This window comes from Nelusetta ayraudi, unplaced genomic scaffold, assembly GCF_046127955.1.
Source record: "Nelusetta ayraudi isolate G7.1 ecotype Tasmania unplaced genomic scaffold, CSIRO-AGI_Nayr_v1 ptg000011l, whole genome shotgun sequence".
In the NCBI taxonomy this organism is placed as follows: domain Eukaryota; kingdom Metazoa; phylum Chordata; class Actinopteri; order Tetraodontiformes; family Monacanthidae; genus Nelusetta; species Nelusetta ayraudi.
In genome coordinates, this window is record NW_027466061.1 from 2,663,417 (window position 1) to 2,684,809 (window position 21,393).

At 40.9% G+C, this 21,393-nt stretch overlaps 1 protein-coding gene across 2 annotated transcripts in view; it reads left to right on the forward strand.

Annotated features, from left to right (window-relative positions):
• Positions 1–15,953, forward strand: part of opcml (opioid binding protein/cell adhesion molecule-like) — a 243,131-nt gene extending 227,178 nt beyond the window's left edge. For both annotated transcript variants that reach the window (XM_076020003.1, XM_076020002.1), the window contains 4 exons: positions 10,148–10,285; positions 10,475–10,595; positions 11,325–11,476; positions 12,405–15,953. In XM_076020003.1, coding sequence (XP_075876118.1) covers positions 10,148–10,285; positions 10,475–10,595; positions 11,325–11,476; positions 12,405–12,505 — 512 coding nt within the window. In that variant the 3' untranslated portion in view covers positions 12,506–15,953. The remainder of the gene's footprint in view (positions 1–10,147; positions 10,286–10,474; positions 10,596–11,324; positions 11,477–12,404) is intronic.
• Positions 15,954–21,393: the final 5,440 nt, after the last annotated feature.

A 21,393-nucleotide genomic window follows, 5' to 3' on the forward strand; every position in this document is an offset into this window, starting at 1 on the left:
TATCTCTCTGCCTTGTTTTCACCAACCACAGTCAAATTAGTTGTCTTATGATACGCCTGCCCTTCCCAGAACAATTAAAAACAAATATGAGCAGCACTGTCGCAAATCAGAACAGCAACAAGAAAAGCCTTTTTCTTTTTTTTTTTACAGACTTTGTTGTAGAAATGAAGGAAGAACACTGCTTGACAAAGGAAAAGCTAAAGAAAAAAAAAAAAAAGAAAAAAAAAGCATTTAGCTTATTGGACATTTGATCAGGGCTAAAGAAAAAGTGAATAATGTTTACCCTCCAGACTTTATCAGACTCATATAAATATGATACCAGCACGCTTGTACACATCGTGGAACAGTGTGATAACAAATATTGTTTGAGTTTTCCCTCGTCTTTACAGCAAACTAGCAAACAGTGAACGTTATTGGACACGCTGCATTTTGCACATCCAGCAGTTATTCAGGCGAATCAAACAAACAGCGCATTCACCGGAATCACACGGGACTGTTTGCTCACATCTTCAGCCACTGGGACGCAATTGTTTTTTTTCCTAAAGTCAGCTTCCACTGAGTCAGTCTCCTCCCGCGTGGACAGATGGTAGCCGATGGAACCGCAGTGGTTCGAATTTGGGCTGCGCGTTTAATGGCCGATCCAGCTTAAATGGGCATATGGTAAGAATCACTCAGGATTTAAAAAGCTCGTTGGAACAGAAGGCCTTTTAGGTGACAAAATAGCCGGTGACTGATACATTACAGTGCACGTCGTTGGAGTGAATAGGTGACAATTGTGTCGGATGGTGATTCGGGGTGTAGTCAATGCCCGCGGTCGCACCTTTCAATCAGAACAAGAGACGTCAAAGGGAACTGCTTTGTTTTAGGAAACAAAGAAACAACTTTGCTCTTCTGACGGAGGAGATCATGTCATACATGATGCTTCTGCCTGGTAAATGTGCCGTTTGCACACTCATATGAACATGCCGATGCTGGCCTGTGCTTTGTGTGATGAGAATAAGACATGTCAAGCCATGCAGTTGGGACTTCAGGGTAAGACAGCGTAAAACGCAGCAGGTTTTCAAATCTGTGTCTGGGATAGCAGGAAAGTCTTCAAGTATCCAATTGAAAAATGCCAGCATTTTGTGACCGCTGACGTCCTGAAACAGAGTCATCGCACGCAAAACATAGTTTGGAACTCGTTAGTGTAATTTTAATCCGAATGCAACATAGCATTGCTGGTTTGCTGCTACGTTGGCCTCATGATTGCTTATCTTGTGTGTGGGCTTGCGCAGTGTGTAGCCGGCTCCAGCTCCACTTTGTTATATCTAATTATCTGTCCATGTGCGGACTCTGCGTGGTCGTCTGCTATAAATATATGGATGGAAAAGTAAGCCTGATTGGCAGATCCAATTTTTCAATGCTTTGCCTCAAAAAGCTGAGGCTGACGCATCTTTTAAAAGAGAAAGCAAAAAGCCTTTTTTTTCTTCTTTTTTTTTTGGCTTGCCCATAAATTTAATTTGTTATTGTGCAGGCAGTTTTACTGGGCATTCCTTTTTCATCATCTTTACTTGCCAGAAAGCCAAGTTGCACACAACTTGATCGACCAACACCCTCTCACCTCTTTATGCAACCAAGCTCCTCTGTCTCTTCTTTTCTTCCTTTTCACCCTAACCAGTCAAAGCAGATGGCCGCCCTCCAGAGTTGGAGTCTACCTGATGTGTCTTCCCAATGTGTAGCTTTTTTTTCTGCCCACTGCCACACTATGCTTGCCCTGAAGGGATTCGTTAGAGTGCTCTGGGCAATCAGAGAGAAAACTGAGTCGCCTTGGGTGTGATTTAGCAATTTATTAGTACAAGTTGATTAATTGATTTATTGATTGACATATTTTATTATGCTCTACCAGTAACATTGGGTGCCCTGAAGGGCCAGTTTAAAATGAAAAAAAAATAAATGAAAAAAAATCAATAGTAGCCGTGTTACAGAGGATGGAGTATTAGTTGAAATTCCAAGAAATGAGGTTGCAGAACATAAAGGCTGTAACTGCGTGGTAACAAAAAAGGCCAGGACAACCAAATACAGGACAAGACAAAGAAAACATTCTGACTGTAAAATACAGTGGAGGTTTGGTGTGTAATAAATTCATGCAACCACAGCACGGTATCTATATCCCTTGTATTATTTTTATGCAGCAGCATGATCATTGCTGAGGAACCCTGCTGATTCACGTATTTATTCTGTGCATGATTTATCCAGTGTATGAGGTCCAGGGAATTAAATATGAATAAATAAAATATTAAATATGTAATTAAATAAAAAAATTAAATATAAAATACGGCCTGTGTATGTCCATGTTGCATTCTGGCACTACTCGAGAGAGAGAAAAGTGAGCCACGTTCAGTCAAGGAGCCAGCGCTGCTACAGTCTCAGGGGTGCATTGATTTTCTGAGAGCATCAGGTCAACTTGCTGTCAGTGATCAGCGTCTGTCCTTATAGATTATGTAAATAATCACCCTAAATCCATACTTGTCTGCATGTGACGGTGAATTTTGGTGAGCAAATGAATTACCTTCATGAGATGGTGTTTGCAAAAGGTTTCAGGTGTCAGATTTTTCGACTAATACTCACGAAAAGCTAGAAAAGCAAGATTTTCGGTTTTTGAGCGGCCCAGTTCCTCTTTTTCTGTTGCCTTCAAGACACGGGCTGCACCATTTGGCAGGAAAAGCAGAAACCTTAGCAATACCGCCCTGCACAACTTCAGGTGCTGTGCTAGCAATTGCTTTTGAAGCTTCCCGCACAGCATCAAAACCTGGCCGATAAAGTCCTACTTAATTAACACAACAGGGTGCATTGTGTGACATTGGGTTGTGCCATGCACTGAGTAGATGTGAGTCGCCTGCAAGGAAAAAGTTTTGCTCGTCGGAACTTATGCGGCAATTGAAGACACTGTTAAGAAACTGCTGCAGCGGGATGGCTGTAAGGCCTGATGTTCTGGGGACTTTTATTGAAGGTTGTGAGTTAAAAGCCATCCGCACAGACTTATATCTACAGTACATAGATGAGGATTATGAATGCATCTTTTGCAAGTAATATCATTTTGTTTATTGACCTTTAAATTTTATTTTTTTTTATTTATGATTTGTTGAATTCTACAAGGGAAAATAGTGGGCATGCATTTAGCATACCATGCTAAATTGGCTGGATAGAAGACTGGGTGACTCTCTTTTGATAACTCATTGAAACACTTTGGTTGCTTACCTGGCTCCAGCGAGAAAAACACGGGTGGGTGGATGGATCCAAAAATCGATAGCATCAATACCAATGTTATTATCATTATGGTATCAATGCCATCAGGATGAGATTGATACTTTTGAGATGGAGCAGCTGATCCCTTGGCGGCTGGGAGGAGCAAGGGCGGAAGGATCCCACCTCACGGCACCAATCAGGAAGCAGAAACGGACCATCTAAATTAACATAAAATGTTATAGACGGAGGTTACAGACACAACAGCGAGCAGGACCAGCAATACTGGCCCTCTATTGGCCTGGTATTGGAGTGATACCAACATACTAGTACCTGAAAACTCACAACTGAAAAAGCACAACAGCCCTACTGGTGTCTCAGGGGAGTTCAACAATAACCACTCAGCGGAAGTGCAGTGTCGGCACCTGCCCTGTGGTGTTGACTGCAATACTGCTCGCTGTGCCAATTGCTGGAGAACATCGCCCGACATCGGACGCTGAATTACAATTTAAGAATTTAAAAATGTACTTTAAAAATTAAAATCAAGGTACAGTGTGTTACCCTGATAGCACACATTTCCCAGTTAAAAGCAAACATTGCATCATTGCATTGGGAGTGTCGGGGATGTTTGATATACTGTAGCTCAAACGCAAAAAAATGAAGGCACTGTAGAAATACCTTTAAGGCAGGCTGGTTACAAAGTTTAAAAGGCTTCAACACGTCTAAACCATTTAACCTTCTAAATTGTGTTGCCTTTGAGTGACTGAAAATGAATTACAGCTATTCCAAAAAAGAAAATTGACATCAATGTGGTTTTTCTTTTCAATGATGCTGGCGAGCAGCTGCCCCCTTTCAGGGCTAAACAGAGCCAGAGGACACGTCTGTACTGGCTTCCATACTGTCACCCTGTTTGGAGTCCCGGAGGAATTTGAGAAAGAGGCGTAAGGTTGATTTGAGTTGTCATAATAAAAAAAATAAAAAAAAACGACAGAATGGATGGCGGCAGCAAGTGAACTTCTGTGTGCCCTTCAACTCCCAGACTGACGCCTGAGGCCGAGGCGGTAGCGGAACGTGACAGCAAGGTGAAAAGCTGCAGCCAATGTCAGCAAGAACACCAGGCCTGGGGGAGACACCATCCTCAAAGGGCCAGCTGAAGTGTTGGGCCATCAAATGGACCATAGTTTCAAGGATCATCTGCCAGGCAAAGCTTTCAGCCTCAGGAGTGACCACAGGGGCCACGAGTGGTCGGAGAGGTCGAAGCGCCAGAATTAAGCGGAGCAGAGACACGCGGCGTCACATCAAGTGCCCTCAAGTGCCATTTGTTTTCTCTTTGAAAAGGGTATTTTATCAACGTTATCTCTACAGCATGCTGCCATTATTAGTTTGAATTTCTGGCAAACATGCTGAATGTTTTATTATCATTTTTATTATTATTATTATTATTAGTAGTAGTAGTCGTCGTAGTAGTCGTCGTGGATGCCACAATCACAACATATATTTACAGCAAACATTTTCAATCACTTTATCTGATCCCTTATCCCTAGTTTGGTCACATCCATTCTGCTTTCCTTTTTTTCTTTCTTTTTTCTTTTTTCCCAGGAAGAGGAGCTTGATTGCTTATGGAAATGTTACCCTTCATAATCTGCTTGTTTCTGAACTCTTGTTCTTCATATTGATGCTGAGGAATTGCATAATGTGATGAATGGTCTTCAGACATGGAATTTTACTTGTCAGAATGTTAAAATACAAAGTGTAGAAACGGTATTGAATATAAAGTGCTGCATACTATATCTGGTTACATAGCTGTTGCTGTCTGCCCTGTTGCTCAGCAAACCCATTTTTTGTTTGGTTTCTTTATGTTGATGTGGCATTTCTTTTGGCATGTTGGGCTTCAAACCATTTAATTAGGCCAATGAACTAAAAGTCAAGTGCATGTCAACTCAAATCCATACTGAAGTTTCAGTCAGTTAATATGCCTCCAATGTAAAGTGGACGACCACCACATGTACATGCACCAGGAAGAGTTTGATCACTTTGCAACACAAGCACTCAGAGACACAACATATTGGCTGGATTTGGACATCAGGGCCGAAGTGTAGAGGTTTGAAAAACGAGTTTGGAAAACAAGACAAAACAAAACGTGTCTTTCAGTAATAGCTACAGGAAGAAAAGTTACCAGTCCACAAGCTCATGAATCCCTCCGGACTGACGTGGAAACGTCTGTATCGGATGTGACCGAAAACTCTTTGATTGCTTTCTCAGGGGGGAAAGCAGCCATGCTCCTAAAAACAGCATGCTGAGCTTTTGATGGAGACCATGTTTAGATTAGAGCTGGGTAAACATGCACACGTTCTCCTGTTGCACTTCATATGAATTGTGGGTTGTCGTTTTTATTATTATTATTATTATTTTTTTTTTTTAAAGAAAAGTAATTGCTGCAAAACTGTACACTGCCCTTGCTGTGATTGGATCGGTAGCTGCCGGCACTGTGGGAAGTGTTGCATCGACAGGAGGTTCCAGCCCTTAATAGTGCGACTTTCTGGCCTTGGACCTAATGACTTCTCAAATGATTTTTAAATTGAAGAAAGTTCTAATGTCAGGGAAAAGCCAGATTTTTGTCTCAGCTGGTGTGCATCCCAGTCAACGGAGTCACAGCGACAGGAATGCACATTAAATGGACACGTAGGGGAAAAAAAGGTTTCACCATTAAATTGTCTGGGGAAGGTTTGTAGTTTAGCTAGCTCAGGTCACCAAGTGTCGCTGGAACGAAAATTATGAAACTGTTTTCCATTTGTGGTTCCAGTTGAGCCATTTGCTGTGTCATTATGCTTAAATGGTCTTTGAAATTATTTTCCCACAAACTGCACAGTGACAAGTTCCTTGAACCAGTGGCTGATACTGCTGGGATGCCCTGCAGTTTGCCCCCCTGCCCCCATGTTTATTTACGAGGGCTCTTTAATGATTCCCTTATTAGTCATCCTCCTGTCATGCCACTAAATGACACTGAAGCTGTGCTCATAGTTATGACCTCGCTGCCGACCACAGCATGATGTGTCTGTCAGTGAAGGTAATGGTGGTGCAATTGTTTCTCCTGTCATTTACCATAGTGAATCATTCATTCATTCATTCATTTTCCATACCCGCTTAGTCCCGAGCTCAGGGTCACGGGGTCTGCTGGAGCCTCTCCCAGCTGTCTTAGGACAAGTCGCCAGTTCATTGCAGGGCCACATAGAGACAAACAACCATTCACACTCACATGCACACCTACGGACAATTTAGAGTGTTCAGTTGACCTCACATGCATGTGTTTGGACTGTGTAATTATTTTTTCAAACTCGTGAAACGTCTTTCGGCGATTGCAGACATGTCACCCGCACACATGGGTGATGAATCATCAGCTAAGGTAAAAACTGTTCCTGATGCAAACTGGCACTTGAGGTCAATTAGTTTTGTAAATGTTTCAAACAGGTTCTTGAAGTGATATATATGAATCACACGATGGTCCTGTTGATGCTGCAGTTCAAGTCCTTTCACAGTTATTTTTAATGTCCATTTGTTTTTAGGAAAATGTTCTGATGTTCTGAACTTTTAATAGGAGGGAATCTGTAAGATGACTCATTTTAGGAGGAACTTGTCCTGTCCGTGTCCACTTTTTCCGGAACTGTTTGACACATGCGGAAGGTCCTGCTGTCATACTTGCCAACCGAGTAAAATTACTTCCCATAGACAAATTTCCTGATGGGACAATAAAGGAAATCATATCATATTGTACCATATCGGGTTGTACTGCATCACAATGTATCGTATCATGTTGTATCGTACTGCATCGCAATGTATCGTATCATATCATATCATATCGTATTGTACCGTATTACTATACGGCTATGATACAGTACGGTACTTTGTATCGTACTGTATCATAGCGCATCGTATCATCGCGTACTTCTGCTTAGTTCAGTTGGTTTGCAAAATAGTGAAAGCAGATGGGCCTCGATACAAGTTGTCAAAAAAGCATACACATAGATGTGTGTGTGTGTCTGTGTATGAGTATGGGCATTCAATCAATATGAGAATTTTTCTACATGGTGAGAGCACTGTTTTGAATATGGATTCATGTTTTGGAAGGTTGGAATAGCGGTTATGTAAATGTGGAGCATCCTGAAAAAAAGTTTTGGTCGCCTGAATAAACAAATAGACAAAAAATGTTTTCAATTTGATCCTTCTGTTGATCCACACTGCAAGAAGTAGCAGAGTTCCAGGGTCTCGGGAATTGTAAAACTTATCAATGAGATGATACCATTACGGATTTTCAGTCAACTTCCTCTTGCAAATGGCCGTTAATGTCATCAGCGACTGACTCGACAACATTTAGTCGGCAGCAGTCTGCCTAATGTAGTTATACATGATGAAAATGTCCAATTACCTGTTCAACTCCTTGGCTATGTGCAACAAGCAGCTTATCCCTATCCCACAATGTTTTCAGTGGATCCCCAGCCAGCTGCGACGACTGTGTGCTCTGAGGATTTGGCAGACATAATGATATTATGCTAATGCACAGATATCTCTGGATTGACATTTCTGCTGATTGGGATTAGTGCTCCTATCCATTCCCCCCACCCACACAGCACTGGCTTAAGGTCCCCCCGTCACCACAACATGCATTTAACATTGCTAGTGTCAGGGGTAATTCGTGCCAATGCTCAGTGGGCTTGTTTCCATGCAATTACTTCATTTTCTTTGTGTAATGAGTGCATGCCCCAAGCTGTCATTGCCCCCAAGGGGACCCTCTGGTCCCCACAGTTTATGCCAAATTCAGAAACAGGCGGATTAGGTTCTTTTATCTCTTTCTGTTTAACTTTCACATCAACATACTAAAGGAGTAGAAATGCTGCTATTACTTGCAATGGAAATCATCAAGAATTTGACTTTTCTTTTTTTTTTCTTTTTTTTTTTGAAGTGCTTCTTCTCCAAGGTTGTCACATACTGATGAGCTTTAGGCACCGCTCTGTGAGCCTTGCATTGCCATTCTAAACAACGGGTCACACCAGCGTCCTTTCAAAGAGACACAAATACTGATCCAAAGGGCAAACCTTTGTTGTCTATTGTCATTTGATGAGGATTTCCATCCCTTTGTTACGTTTACATTTTGCAAAACATATTTCCATGGTCTGTTTACCTGATTAAGATACCCTTATTGTCACTATATATTGGGATCCAATGGAATTTCATGTCTACTCTTCCTCTTGGAAAAAATGGATACACACTCACACATTCACACGATCATACACATATTAATAAGTTAAGAAGGGATGCTGCACGTGCAGATCCTAGGGTCAATGTTCATCGTTAGGAATATTACATGGATGAAAAGAACTATTGCACAGGTTGAGGAAAGGGGGTTAGTCCTTTTGATTTAGGTGGCTGCTGGAAAAAGAAGAAGAATCTGAATCAGACTAACTTACCCAAAGACAAAGGCTTGATTCAGAAAGTCTTGATGGCCTACAGTCTGGTTTGTTGCCTATAGCAGAGGGCCATCTACTTAAAAGTGACTGATAGCTAATTGTTGTGTTTGCACCGGCTTAAACTTTGCCTATGTAAAACAGCCCACGCATGGAAAGTGATTTGGATACCTGCCTGGAATGAAAAACAAGCCACTGTCAAACAATGGAAGTAAAGAACTAAGACAGAAGCGAATACATTAGGAATAATTAAGTCTTTTGGGGTTGCAGGATATTATTTTTAAGTTCCCTGCTGTTCAGGGGCGGAATCCCAGAAGCCCATTAACTAGTTGGCGCATGGTGTCATCTGCATTTTTTTTTTTTTTTTTCGTCACTAAACACAATACCCTGGAATATCTCATTTGTCTGCTTACGCTGCAACCATATTGTTATAGTTCTCATTTATATCCAATTCAATAACACATATGAAGAAGGCCTGAATCCAATGTGATTTCAATGGACTTTTTCTTGCATTCAGATTCTTGTTACAGATCCACTTTACACCACTTATGAGGGGAGTGTGTGTGTGTGTGTGTGTGTGTGTGTGTGTGTGTGTGTGTGTGTACGTGTGTGTGTCAGCAAAATGCTTGTCCATTGCTGACTCAAGCTTTTCATGAAGCATGTTTTTACAAAAACCCATTACCCTTGTTGACTTAAAAAACATGTTTTGTCTGTTTGCAACCCTGATTTAATGTTTTTTTATTGGACAGAAATGACTAAGGAATACTTTTATAATGTAGCTGGACATTGCAGTACGTCTCATTCAACTTCCATTATTAAACACCTTGCTGGGTTTATTGTTACTAACCTGGGTATCAATGTCCTTTGTGACATTACATAAGGAAGTCCATGCTTTAACACACACACTTACTCAAAGGTTGAGCAAGTAAAGTTTAGTATATGCATTTCTTATTTCTGTGGAGTTCATGGCCAGTCTTGAGACTGAACAAAAAAAAATGTCTAAATGTTGCCTAACCGGAGAACTTCAAATATCTTCCCCTTGTTAGCTTGTTCGTCAACAGTTTCCATGACAGTTGGATCAGCAAATTTAAAATTGAGAAAATGCTATGCAACTACTTTCAGCCCACCAATGAAAGACTGTCAAAATATCTTGATTACATTGTATTTAATTTAAACTAAATATTCAGTTTTTTTTTTTATGTTTTAACAAACCGTAATAGTGACAAATTCCTGGCGTCTTTACAAAGTGCCATTCTGCTTGGCACTGGCTTTGTTGTTGGTGTCCCTCTCTTCAACAAAATGAGCCGACTGACAGATATATGGCTCGGTTCACCAGCTTTATAGAAGGAGGTGTCCAATCGCAAAAGGACACTGAGACCATGCGTCGTGCGGATACATGCAACGTCCGCAAATGAGACTGGAAATGGTTTGTCTCTTATTCCGCATTGTCCATTCCCTTCCCGCAGGCACTCACAAATTTGTGACGGAGGGGGAGCACGTGGAGCTGAAAGCCATCACCAAAGAGCAGTCTGGATCGTACGAATGCATCGCCTCCAACGACATCTCCAGCCCAGACGTCAGGACAGTGCAAGTCACCGTCAACTGTAAGAGCCGAGGGGCGGAGGTTTGGGGTGGGTTAAAAAAATCATACATTCAGGAAGCAAATTGGACATAATGATCAGGAAGATCCAAAAGCTGTTTCTACGATTAATAAAGGAGTTGAACGTCTTCCTTCCCCCCATCCTATGCATCTGTGATGCCACTTGAAAACTGAATGTGGATTTGTTTCACAGATCCCCCCTTTATTTCTAAAGCGAGGAACACGGGCACTGCGGTCGGACAAAGAGGAATCCTGCAGTGTGAAGCCTCCGCTGTCCCGAAGGCAGAATTTGAGTGGTACAAAGAAGACCGCAGGCAAGTTTTTTTTTTTTTTTCTTTTTTTCTCTGTTGCTTTCTGTGAGCAAGGAATAGTTTGAAGTCGATATTAAAGACACACAAAGACTGCTGTGGGGTGCGAGCTTTTAAATCCATTTGAAATAAGCCAGGCAATGTCGTTTCACCAGATCTGGCTGCCGCTTTATGCACTTACTAGTGTCTTAAGTGAGGTTTCCCCTTTGATGAAGCAAGATGATGCTTCATAGGCTGATTTCATGTCTTTCTTTTCCCAAAATGTTCATTTTTAAAATCACTTAAAACACTGGCAACGCCGGCAGCGTGGGCGACTGTTATTTCATTTATGCATTTTTAAATGCGTTAATTGGTTTACACCACTGGGACATGAGGTTCGGCGACTTTGAGGATAATGGTGTTATGCTCCTTCCAACTGAGAGCTGACGCCAGTGAAAAGCAGTTTATGTGCTGCCCCAGAGCTGCGTGAGCTGTTGTGAACACAGGCTAGGTTCCACTGTGCAATGGTCCCTGACGATTGCAATAGCATTAAACTTCAGTCCGCAACAGGAAAAGTCATTTCTTGAGAACAACAACAACAACAAAAAAAAAAATACATAGGATGCCAATAAAATAAATGACTTGCATCTGCGGTGAGACAGTAATGTCAGAAGTAAAAGAGAGGGAAGGTTAGGTTAGGTTGCACCGTTCAAACAGTGCATGCACACAAAACAAGCTTTTTTTTTTCCCCCTCAGGCTCTTCAACGGACTGAACGGCATTAAGATCGAGAATCAAGGCAAACAATCGATGCTCATTTTCTTCAACGTCTCGGAAGGCGACTATGGAAACTACACCTGCGTCGCCACGAACACCATGGGGATGACCAACGCCAGCATAATTCTCTATGGTGAGGACATTCGCCCTGTGCACACGTGCATGCAAACCAGTCACAAGCAGGATCAACCTCCGTTTTATCACTGTTATATATTTTCAAATGAACTTTTTTCTCAAATAATTGAACAGGAGGAGCAGCTTGGGTTCAGTCAGGTTATATGAGGTTTTTTGACCATATTTTCTTTCCTGCTAGCTTGACCTCCGTTGTTTACGTTCATTAACTTTGGATTACTGCTTGAAATTCCAAATTGTTTCTGTTCACCTTTTTTTAAAAAGTTAATTAATGGATTTCATTTTTCAAGATCACAGTGTCAAAAGTGTGCGTGCAAGGTTTGCTATCTTCTCGAGCCCTTAGATTTGAAACTTTCGAGAGGCCGCGACCGACACGGAAGGTGAATAGAAATGCTGCGGAGCATTAAAAGTGTGCTCCGCCAATCAGGGTTCTTCGACACAAACACCCTAAACATTCCTGGTAATTCAAAAGTCCCACTCCCTGACCGCAATTTTTTATTTATTTTTTTGCGGTGAAAGTTTGGGGTCAGGGGAAAGGTCATTTAATATAATTTGTTATTACTGTGAAAAGTCCCTGGGAAATTGAAAAGAATGAGTTTTCTGCGGTGGAAAAGATGCTGTAGTAGCTCACTAGAACCCTACTGACGTTTCCTTATTTATTCCCCATCTTTGTAAGATGCACATAAACACTACACAGCATAAACAGTTTCAGAGGTCAAAACCAACAACTCATTTGCACACTTGCAAAAACCTGGGAGATTTTTAACCAAGGTATTTGAGCATTTTAGCGCACACAGGAAGTTTACATGAAGGCTTATGTAAGCAACAGAGACTGGAGAAAATTAGCTAATCTGCTGTTTTAAAGCCAGTTCAGTCAAGGCTCTTCACGACAAGAGGACAGTTATGAGTTTTGGCTCTCGCTCCCGCAGGTCCTGGCGCGAGGCACGACGTGAACGGGGCTGCCGAGCTGCCACGGTGCTCCCTGTGCCTCCTCGTGACTTTGACCTTGCTTCACCTGCTAAAGTTCTGATGAGGAACGCAACGACCAATGAGCTTCTCTCTGAGAGCCGAACAGCAAGAGCCGACTGGTGGTCGTGGAAGAAGAACGGAAGGCCACGAGCGGCAGTTGCCCATTTTGAGTTTTTTTTCTTTGATCTTTCTGGCTTTGCATCGGAGTTCTCTGTCGGTGCACCGGGAGTGAGCCGCATCAATCTGAGAACGGGAACGAAAAAAAGATTAGAAACCTGCACTAATTTGATGATGGTACTGAGTTTGTGTCTCCCTGAATCATTTTGTATATGAATGGAGAAAAAAATGAAACAAATTACATGTAAGTGTTGATAGCTGGCTGTTGCCCAATATTGAAGTGTACACTCAGATTATTATTATTATTATTATTATCATTATCATTATTATTATTACTATTATTGTGTCACGTCCTGCTCAATATCTGTATTATACCATTAAGCTTTTTTAAGTAAATGACAGAAGAAAAAAAACTAAAAAATGCAACGTGATTGTTGAATTTTACTGTATTTTTACAGTTGTATGCAAAACAGAGTAACACACCCTTGACGATAAACATTTCAAAATAATATAGTCCATTATTTCTCAGGCAGAGTCCTACGGCATATTGCATCTGAATTTTTATTTTTACTGTGGTGTGTGTAGAAAATGTGTGTAGACAATTTCCTGCACTGTTCGTTTGATTTGTTCTGGGATTTTTATCGTCCTCAAAACGCACACGTTAACTGATGCATTTTTGAAAGAAAAGAAAAAAACCCTGTATGCAGCAGCTTCACGACACATTCACACTGAGAGCTGAGAGGAAGAGATTGATGGGAAGCGGCACTGCAGACAGATGCGTTAGTCGCTATGCACCTTTGTTCTCCATGCCGACAAGTTGAATTACACGTTGTGGGTGAAAAAATGAATAAATAAATACATAAAATTCTCATTTAGCATTACAGTAGAACTACAGGTAGGCGCTGCAACAAAACACCAGGTTAGTGGGTGGTCTAATTAGCAGCATGGCACTGAACTGACTTGTTGTACTATTGTCGCTGGTGCGGGGAGGGGGCTCATTAAATTTAGAAAAACAAATTCCCCAACAACCCTGCTGCTGTTGTTGCTATCCCTGATGTTTTGATGTTCCTTTGTTTTTCAATTATGGATCTGAGAGTTGATTTATTCTGAAGTTGAGGGGTGAAAACATCCAAAATTGCCTCAGTCTTTATGCAATTTGTTTAAAAACACACACGGACACACACATACAAAGCACCACAAATGAACGTTAGCAACCATAACTGTAGACCGTTATGGTTGGACCTCAATGAATCTGCTTTATTTCTCTTGGGAAAGAAAATTTGCAGCTTGTTAAAATAAATCAATGAAACAACATAAAGCAGTCACTCAAAAATATTAATAAATGTCAAAATATGGTTCATCAATGTTTAATTGTATTAAATGAAATTTCTAAATCCCTACTTTTCTAATTTAAAAGCCTTGACAAAGTCACCACGTCAGTTTGCCATTACATTACACTGTATGTGTATCAGTGGCGGGTCGTGCATTTCACGCCGAGGTCATCAGTGACGTCATACTTAGTCCACCCTAAATTAATACAACTCATATTACCCACAATGTGAGACTACAGCTCGAGAATCTATACAGAATCACACTAACACATAACAATCTGCATATAAAATCGCAACTAAGCAACTAAGGCCACTGATACTCTTAAAACTTACAAATAGGAAACACTTAAAAGATTTTAATAAGTCCACCAAAAGTACAGTGAGCTTAACTCTTGTCCTACAAACTACAAACTGTGCATGTAGAAGTCAGCAAGAAGACAGTAACGAAACAAAGCGTCAGATGAATAAACAATTGAACACCAAGGTGCCACGTTATTCATATGATTGATTATCAGATGATTCAGCAAATAAATCTTTATCTTCTCCGTCAGCCATTGCCGGTTCGTCGTGGTGGCTTATTCTGGATCCCCTGGATGAGTTTAGTCTTAGAGGCTCTCACCGTTTATCCAATCACAGGATGCGTATGGTGAAGCTCAGCGTAAGACCAGCGTCCCTCGGCATTGCATAACCGAGATCTGATTGGCTATCGCAACTGATCATGGTTCGTTGACTTAGAGCGGACAGGAGCCTGCAATTTGGGTTCTGCTGGCCTCAGGCAGATTTCATAGAACCTGACAACCCAAGTTAGCTGAAATATGATTGGAAGCAGCACATGCAAGTGAATATTATATGCTGTGAAATAACAACCGTGGAGAATAACTTTATTATCATATTTATGGGAAAATGTACTTCTGTAAGAATGTTTAGGCCAGCAGAGAAGACCTTGCTGGCCTTGACGGCCCACCACTGATATGTGTGTGTGTGTGTGTGTGTATATACATATATATATGTATATTTATATATGTATATATATATATATATATATATATATATATATGTGTGTATGTATATACACACACACACACACACACACACTCACACATCTCACATACGTCCTTAAATCATATTCAACAGGAGTAAAGGGCATAAATGATGGTCTTTTAATGAGCTCCTCCACATATTTACTCTACGAAGAAGCTGCTTCACACTTTGGTGTTAACAAGGTTGACTGGCAAATAGCACTCATCCAGAAAGCAGAAGTGATTTTACGTCAGTCGCTGCAGAAGATTGATGAACCCCCTTGATTTAATGTCCCTTCAATTTGAATAAACCTGCGAGAGATGGCGCGGAGCTCCGTCTCCTGCAGACGACACGCACTCAATTATCTGGCGGCGTGCGGGATAGTAAAGTGACCTCAGAGAATGTGTCGCGTAGCTGCTTTCCTTTTCCCCGCTCCCCTCCCTTCCCCTCCTTTACCAGGTGTTCTGAATGTGAGCTTTTCAACTTGGTTTGCCCAGAGATTAAGGGCCGGGCACCACCACCACCACCACCACCACTACTTTATAAGACTGCAGAGGTGATTGTCATGTGCTGTGGTCAGTAGATGCATCTTCGAGAAATATTTTTCAGTCTGCCTTTTACTGAAATTTCCAGTGATGAGACTTTTACTTAAAGCACAAGTGATTGACCACGTGATGTTCCGCTATTGTATAGTTGACTCCCCCGTGGATGCCCCATGAGCGAGACGCGGCCGCTGGGATGAGGTTGATGTGTGTGGGAATGCTTTTGTTGTACTCACATGTTCAGTTATGTGCTTGTTGCAGTGGTGAACCAGTCAGCTGCAGACCGAATCACAGAAGAGGGTTTGCAAAATTATATATACTCTTTGAGAAAAACAAAAACAAACAAAAAAAGATGTATGAGAATTAGATGCCTGCAAAAAACAAAGGTAAAGGGTTGCTGTAATTTTTCTCCTTCTGAGATGGAAGAACGTGAAGTATTGATGTCAATAATCTTGGATTAATTTCTTTAAAATCCCCATTAAAAATGATCTGATACTGATTGAGTGTATTCATTTTCATCGGTACAGTGGTTTATTTTGCTGATTTTGGCAGACAGATATTGTATTCGTGTTGCAAAGGAAGAAAAAAAAAAAACTCCCAGTGAATATTTGATTCTTATTGCTTCACCTTCCAATCCCATGACAAACTGCTGTGCTGATGTCATCATACATTGACAGCAAAATGCCCATACGCTAATTAAAAACAATATATAGAGTTAGTTCTAAACTATTTAACTCACAACCGTCACTTAATGAAAGAAAATTAGATAAAACCAAGTCTGCGTGCGCACAAACTGCAACAAACTAGACTAATATACTGTTTATACACATAATGAAAACAAATGAAGTCCATTAATGATGAGTAAAATGGGTTAAGAACAGCATAGTGGATCGAGATTCATTGGTTGTTGATTTACCCTGGAGTCAAAGCCACGATGGGTCAATGTTTTTGCATCATGAAGGCTTGAGTGATCTAATTGGCAGATCAATATTTGTTATTAGTGCAAGGTGTTCTCTCGACAGAAAATGTATGAAATGTATGTATTAAATAATGAAAGTCAAGTAAAATTAGAAACTGAACATTACACATCTCTCTTTTTATGTCACCCCACCCCCACCCCTCTTCCTAACAGGGAACATATTCCGTGCCTCTGCTGTCAAAAAAGGTAGAAATCCGGAGAGTCCCAGCACAATAACACCAATATCTGCATGTGTTAGATCTGGGGTTCCTTTCACAGTAACCTTGTTATCACAGAAAAGCTGTGAAGAGAGCAAACTGCCAGGCCTGTGGTGTCAGTCACAGCGCCCGTTACCTCTTTGTGCCTTTTAGACGTCTGGCAGGAGATGCACTGTGATGACACACCTGAGAGACGCAAATGCAAATTCCCGCCACTGAGGTTGTCAAAAGTAGGAACGTTGCTCCAAACAACTTCCGAGGCGCGTGCCGCTACCGGCGTGATTACTTCATAGACGGCTCCTTACAAAGAATTGTTTTAAAATGAATTACACCTTTGTCTGTCTCCCAGTCGGATTTGCGAAGAAAGAAAGAAAGAAAATGAACCTGCTGCTTTTGAATCAGTTGTGTTTCCAGCAGGTGAGGTCCGCCCTCTGGATACGTCCTTGACATAAAATCTAAACTTCCTGACAGCATGATGAGCCTTGAGTGTTAACCTGCCAGGGCTCTCGCAGCATGATGAACGCCAACAATGTTCCAATTACAAGACATAACACTATTCCTGCGCTGAGGAGGGAATGAAAATGTCCCTTCTCTCAGATCTGAGGTCAGCGAAGGAGGAGCAACAAAACTGATTCTGCCCTCACAGATATACAACCACTCCAATATAATAAAGCAAAATCCCTTTGAGTTGTCCTAACATTCAATATAAGCGTTCTAAAAATGCCCCATAGGGACTGATGATGGCCAGTGCATTTTCTGACAGGATGAGATAATGCGTGTAATCTTGGTCCTAATGTTGTTTTGCAATAACTGGCTCGCCTTTCTGTCTCAAAATAACAAAAGCAGAGCGTAACACCCAAATACAGTTTGCAGATGCATCCAGTTTTTATACGAATGTCCTTTCCGAGACATTTCTTTCCTTTGTAGACATAAGTTCAAGTGACAAGCGCTATGAATGCATGCAATTATAGCTCATAGCCATGGAAACAATGCCAGTCTTTCTTAGGGAGCTATAATGACTACGTTTCTTGCATGCAGCCCTATGCTATGCAAGCTGCTAATTACACTGTACGAATATATTGGTAAAAGAAAAGAATGGTAAACAAAAAAAAAGAAAAGGAAACCTCGAGAAAGAGAGTCTGAGGTGCATCATGGCCCTGTCTGGAGACTGTGGAGCATCTGTGATATAAATTGTACCTTTTGATATTTAAATGTTTCAAGTTGCTTTTGTAAACCAATTTTCATCGTCTATATTTTTCACCATGGATTCAAGTAGAGCAACACTGCACAAGTGATTGTCTAAATACTCTGCACGTCTCCAAAAAGCAGCATGATTAGCCTTCTGTTAACAGCCTCCATCAAAAGTGGTTGATTTTAACGTCTCGTTAAAACTGACACTTTTGTTGTACGTTGCAAGAAATGGTCATGTTGTTTAGGTGGCCTCATATGGCCGAATTCTTTTGCTTGCCGAAGTCAAGCAAGCAAAATAAATTATTTTTCTCATTCCCTGAAGTTGATTGAGAGACAAGAAAGAAATGATGTCTGTTAAATGTGTAATTCCTCCCTTCAGTTCACTACTTGTATATATATATATATACATATATATATATATATATATATATACATATATATATACATATACACACACACACATATATGTGTGAGTATGTATGCATACATACATACATACATACATACATACATACATGCAAAGAGTCAACAGCTTCATGTATCATTTTGTCCTCCTCTACCTTTCCCTCACCCACAACGATCTCTGAAATTTTGCTATCAGTCATTTCAAATAAGGCCTCCAAACACTCGGGCAGACCTGCTGCATAAATTTAAGCTCTTTGCAGCAGTCACTCAAATTACCTATCAGCAGCGTGTAGTCCAACAAGCATCCATGCATTCATTCATAGGACGCAAACTTTTCAGAGTGAATACATTTTCATTCCATTTCAAAATATTCTACTTAACTGAGCTTCTGTCAGTCCTCATTAATTCAGAATGGTGCGGCAATGGAAGCTGTTATACGTTAGACAACATGTGGGGCTGTTGCAAGGTACGTCCGCTAGATACTTGCAGGCAGGCGGTAGTGGACTTCTGCAAAGACACAGTAGCAAAGACAGGTCAAGGCCACACAGGAACTAGAGGGGTGGCGCTGACTGTGAAACACCTCAGGTCAGCTCTCTGGCTATTTCTTTTTTTTTTTTTTCTGCCTGAGTCATTTCCGTGTCATCCCCTACACACACTTTTGTCATTGTCCTAATTGCCACTTGTTAAAAAAGTATGCAGGGCTATTTAATTTAATATTATAATGTGCCCCTTAAAAACATTGGCTTTGGATGAGAATAAAATATGCCATTACAAATTTGATACTGTTTTAACCTGACTAGGTCGTTGCATGTGCATAACATTTTGAAATTCTTTAATTCAGCATGTTTACAAAGTGGACAGTAATATTAACTTTTTTTTTGTTTGCCTTGTTCTGAACACCACAATATTCAACTGAGGATTTTCAATAGCTTCTTAAATTAACAGCTGTCTATTATTGCCACATGCAGTGGTGTGAACATCTCTGGTTACTGTGAAGAATCGCAGCCTAAACAATTCTTGGCTCTTCTCTTGCTCCTTGGCAAAACTGAAGACAAGCTGTTCCTGCTGTGTACCTTTGTCACAACTCTTCTCAAGCAAGAAGTGAGACACCATTAGTGCCAGCCTGGACTGCATAAAGAGGTCAAACGTGGGTGCATAGCAATGACTTGTGGTTTCACAAAGGGTTAAGTAATGGAGGATGGAGAGAAAACTTCAGGAAGTCCCTCAGGCCTTTTTCACGGTGGTGATGAGAACCTTGCATCCAAATAATGAGGCAGTGTGTGGCCAGTGCCTCAAGAGATCTGGTTGCCAGTTGTGCTGTGTTGTAAAACTGATACAACTGAAAGACTGTATTTTTATACATTGTCGTTGCTTATATTTAACACGGATACAAAAAACTGTTGTAAAAAAAGGGGGTCTAGGTCCAACCAGGATATGCTGTTCACACAAAATACATCAGGTGAGGATTGCTGCCACATCTTTATAATGTGAAATATCAGTGTGCACATGAACATACCAACTGTGTCTTATCCAGAATAAAACTTCCATGTCTGGCCAACATGGAGCTCTTCTTTGTTTGAGTCCGAGAAACAAACCTTGCTGCACTTGTGACTCGCCTGAAATTCAAGGTCTTAGTGACTTTGGTTGAGTCCCAAGGCCAACATCATGCTCAAGTATTCATTATTTTTCAGGTAACAGCAGCAGATATAACCCCTGCAAGGCAGCCGCATAGTGGGTCTTTAAATCCCAAAATGCTGCATATTTATTGCGAAAAGAATAAAAACCTACCGTCTGATTTGTTTTGAACAAGACTAAAAATGACTGGACGAAGCAGCAGTCTTTGAGGAGAAACTGAAGGGAGCTACCAGTTGAGTTGTGTGGTGACAAAAGCGAAACACTACAGACACAGTGTCCCACTGCAAACAGCTAGCCCCACAGGCAGAAAACAAAAACTGGGGCATTTTCCCTCCAATCAATCAGCTTCCTGCTTATTTTTTGAAAAGGCCTCTTTTTCCACAAACAATGTCTTTTCCAAAAATATGTAAATTACAATGGGGAGATATAAATAAAGTTCCACCCAGTGTATCAAACGAACCAGGGATTTCCCCTACGTTGCTAAAATAAAGACAAAATCGAGTCCATTCTTCTTGTCGGCTGGTTCTTGTTTGGACTTATCAACCAATATCACTTGGAAAAAGGAAATCTTTAGTTTGAAATTTAGTTTTTATTCTTCCCACAAACAGGGAGAGGCAGCAGGCAAAACACAGTTTGTGACTCTGAGTCTCTCACCTCAGCAACACTTCAGCTACTAGCAGAGCATCTCGAGGCATTTCCAGGCCAGATGGGATTTATTATAGCTCACAATCTACCCTGAGGCTTGGACATGCCCCAAATGCCTCAAAAAAGCCGTTGGGAGGAATCCTCGTGTGATGTCACAACCACATTACCAGGATGCTGTCAACCTAAAGGAGCTGCAGCCCAACTCTACAAGCCCGAGTTTCAACACTTTCGACTCTTCAACTTTGGATTTGTGCTAAATGCATGATTTCATTCACTGTATAAAGAGTGTTCTTGTTTATTCACACTACCAAGACTCCATGTGTGCAAAAATTGCAACAATGTGTTATTTGGTTAAATGTATTTAATATAGTGGATGGGGCAAGCACTTGCATATAACAAACTTACCGCAGCTAGATCAGGAATGTTCATTTCTTATAATAAACTCAGACAAAAAAAAAAACGAAAAAAAAGTTTATGAACATGCCCATATTACTAAAAGTGGGTTTTAATATTTCAAAACTTACAGATCAAATTCCTCATTTGCAATGATATGACCTGCCCAAAACAGCTGCAATGGGGGGAAAAAATGCAACGTATCACAAAATATAATATGTAACTGTCAGGAGCTTGCGAGCCACTAGCAACAGTGGAATTACAAAGAGGTTATATCTATTCTGTCATTACAGTATTTATGCCTGATGTGCCCAAAAGATTCCACTGCATTTCAGTCATGGTAAATAACCATCTGCTGTTAGCATTTGGTTTATTGGAGGATGTAGATGGCTGCTCCCTTGTGAGCAAGACCCTTGATATACAGTATGTATACGTAAAAGAACCCTTCCAAGGGTAAGAAAACCAAACAATTTTTATTTTAAAGGGATTGTACA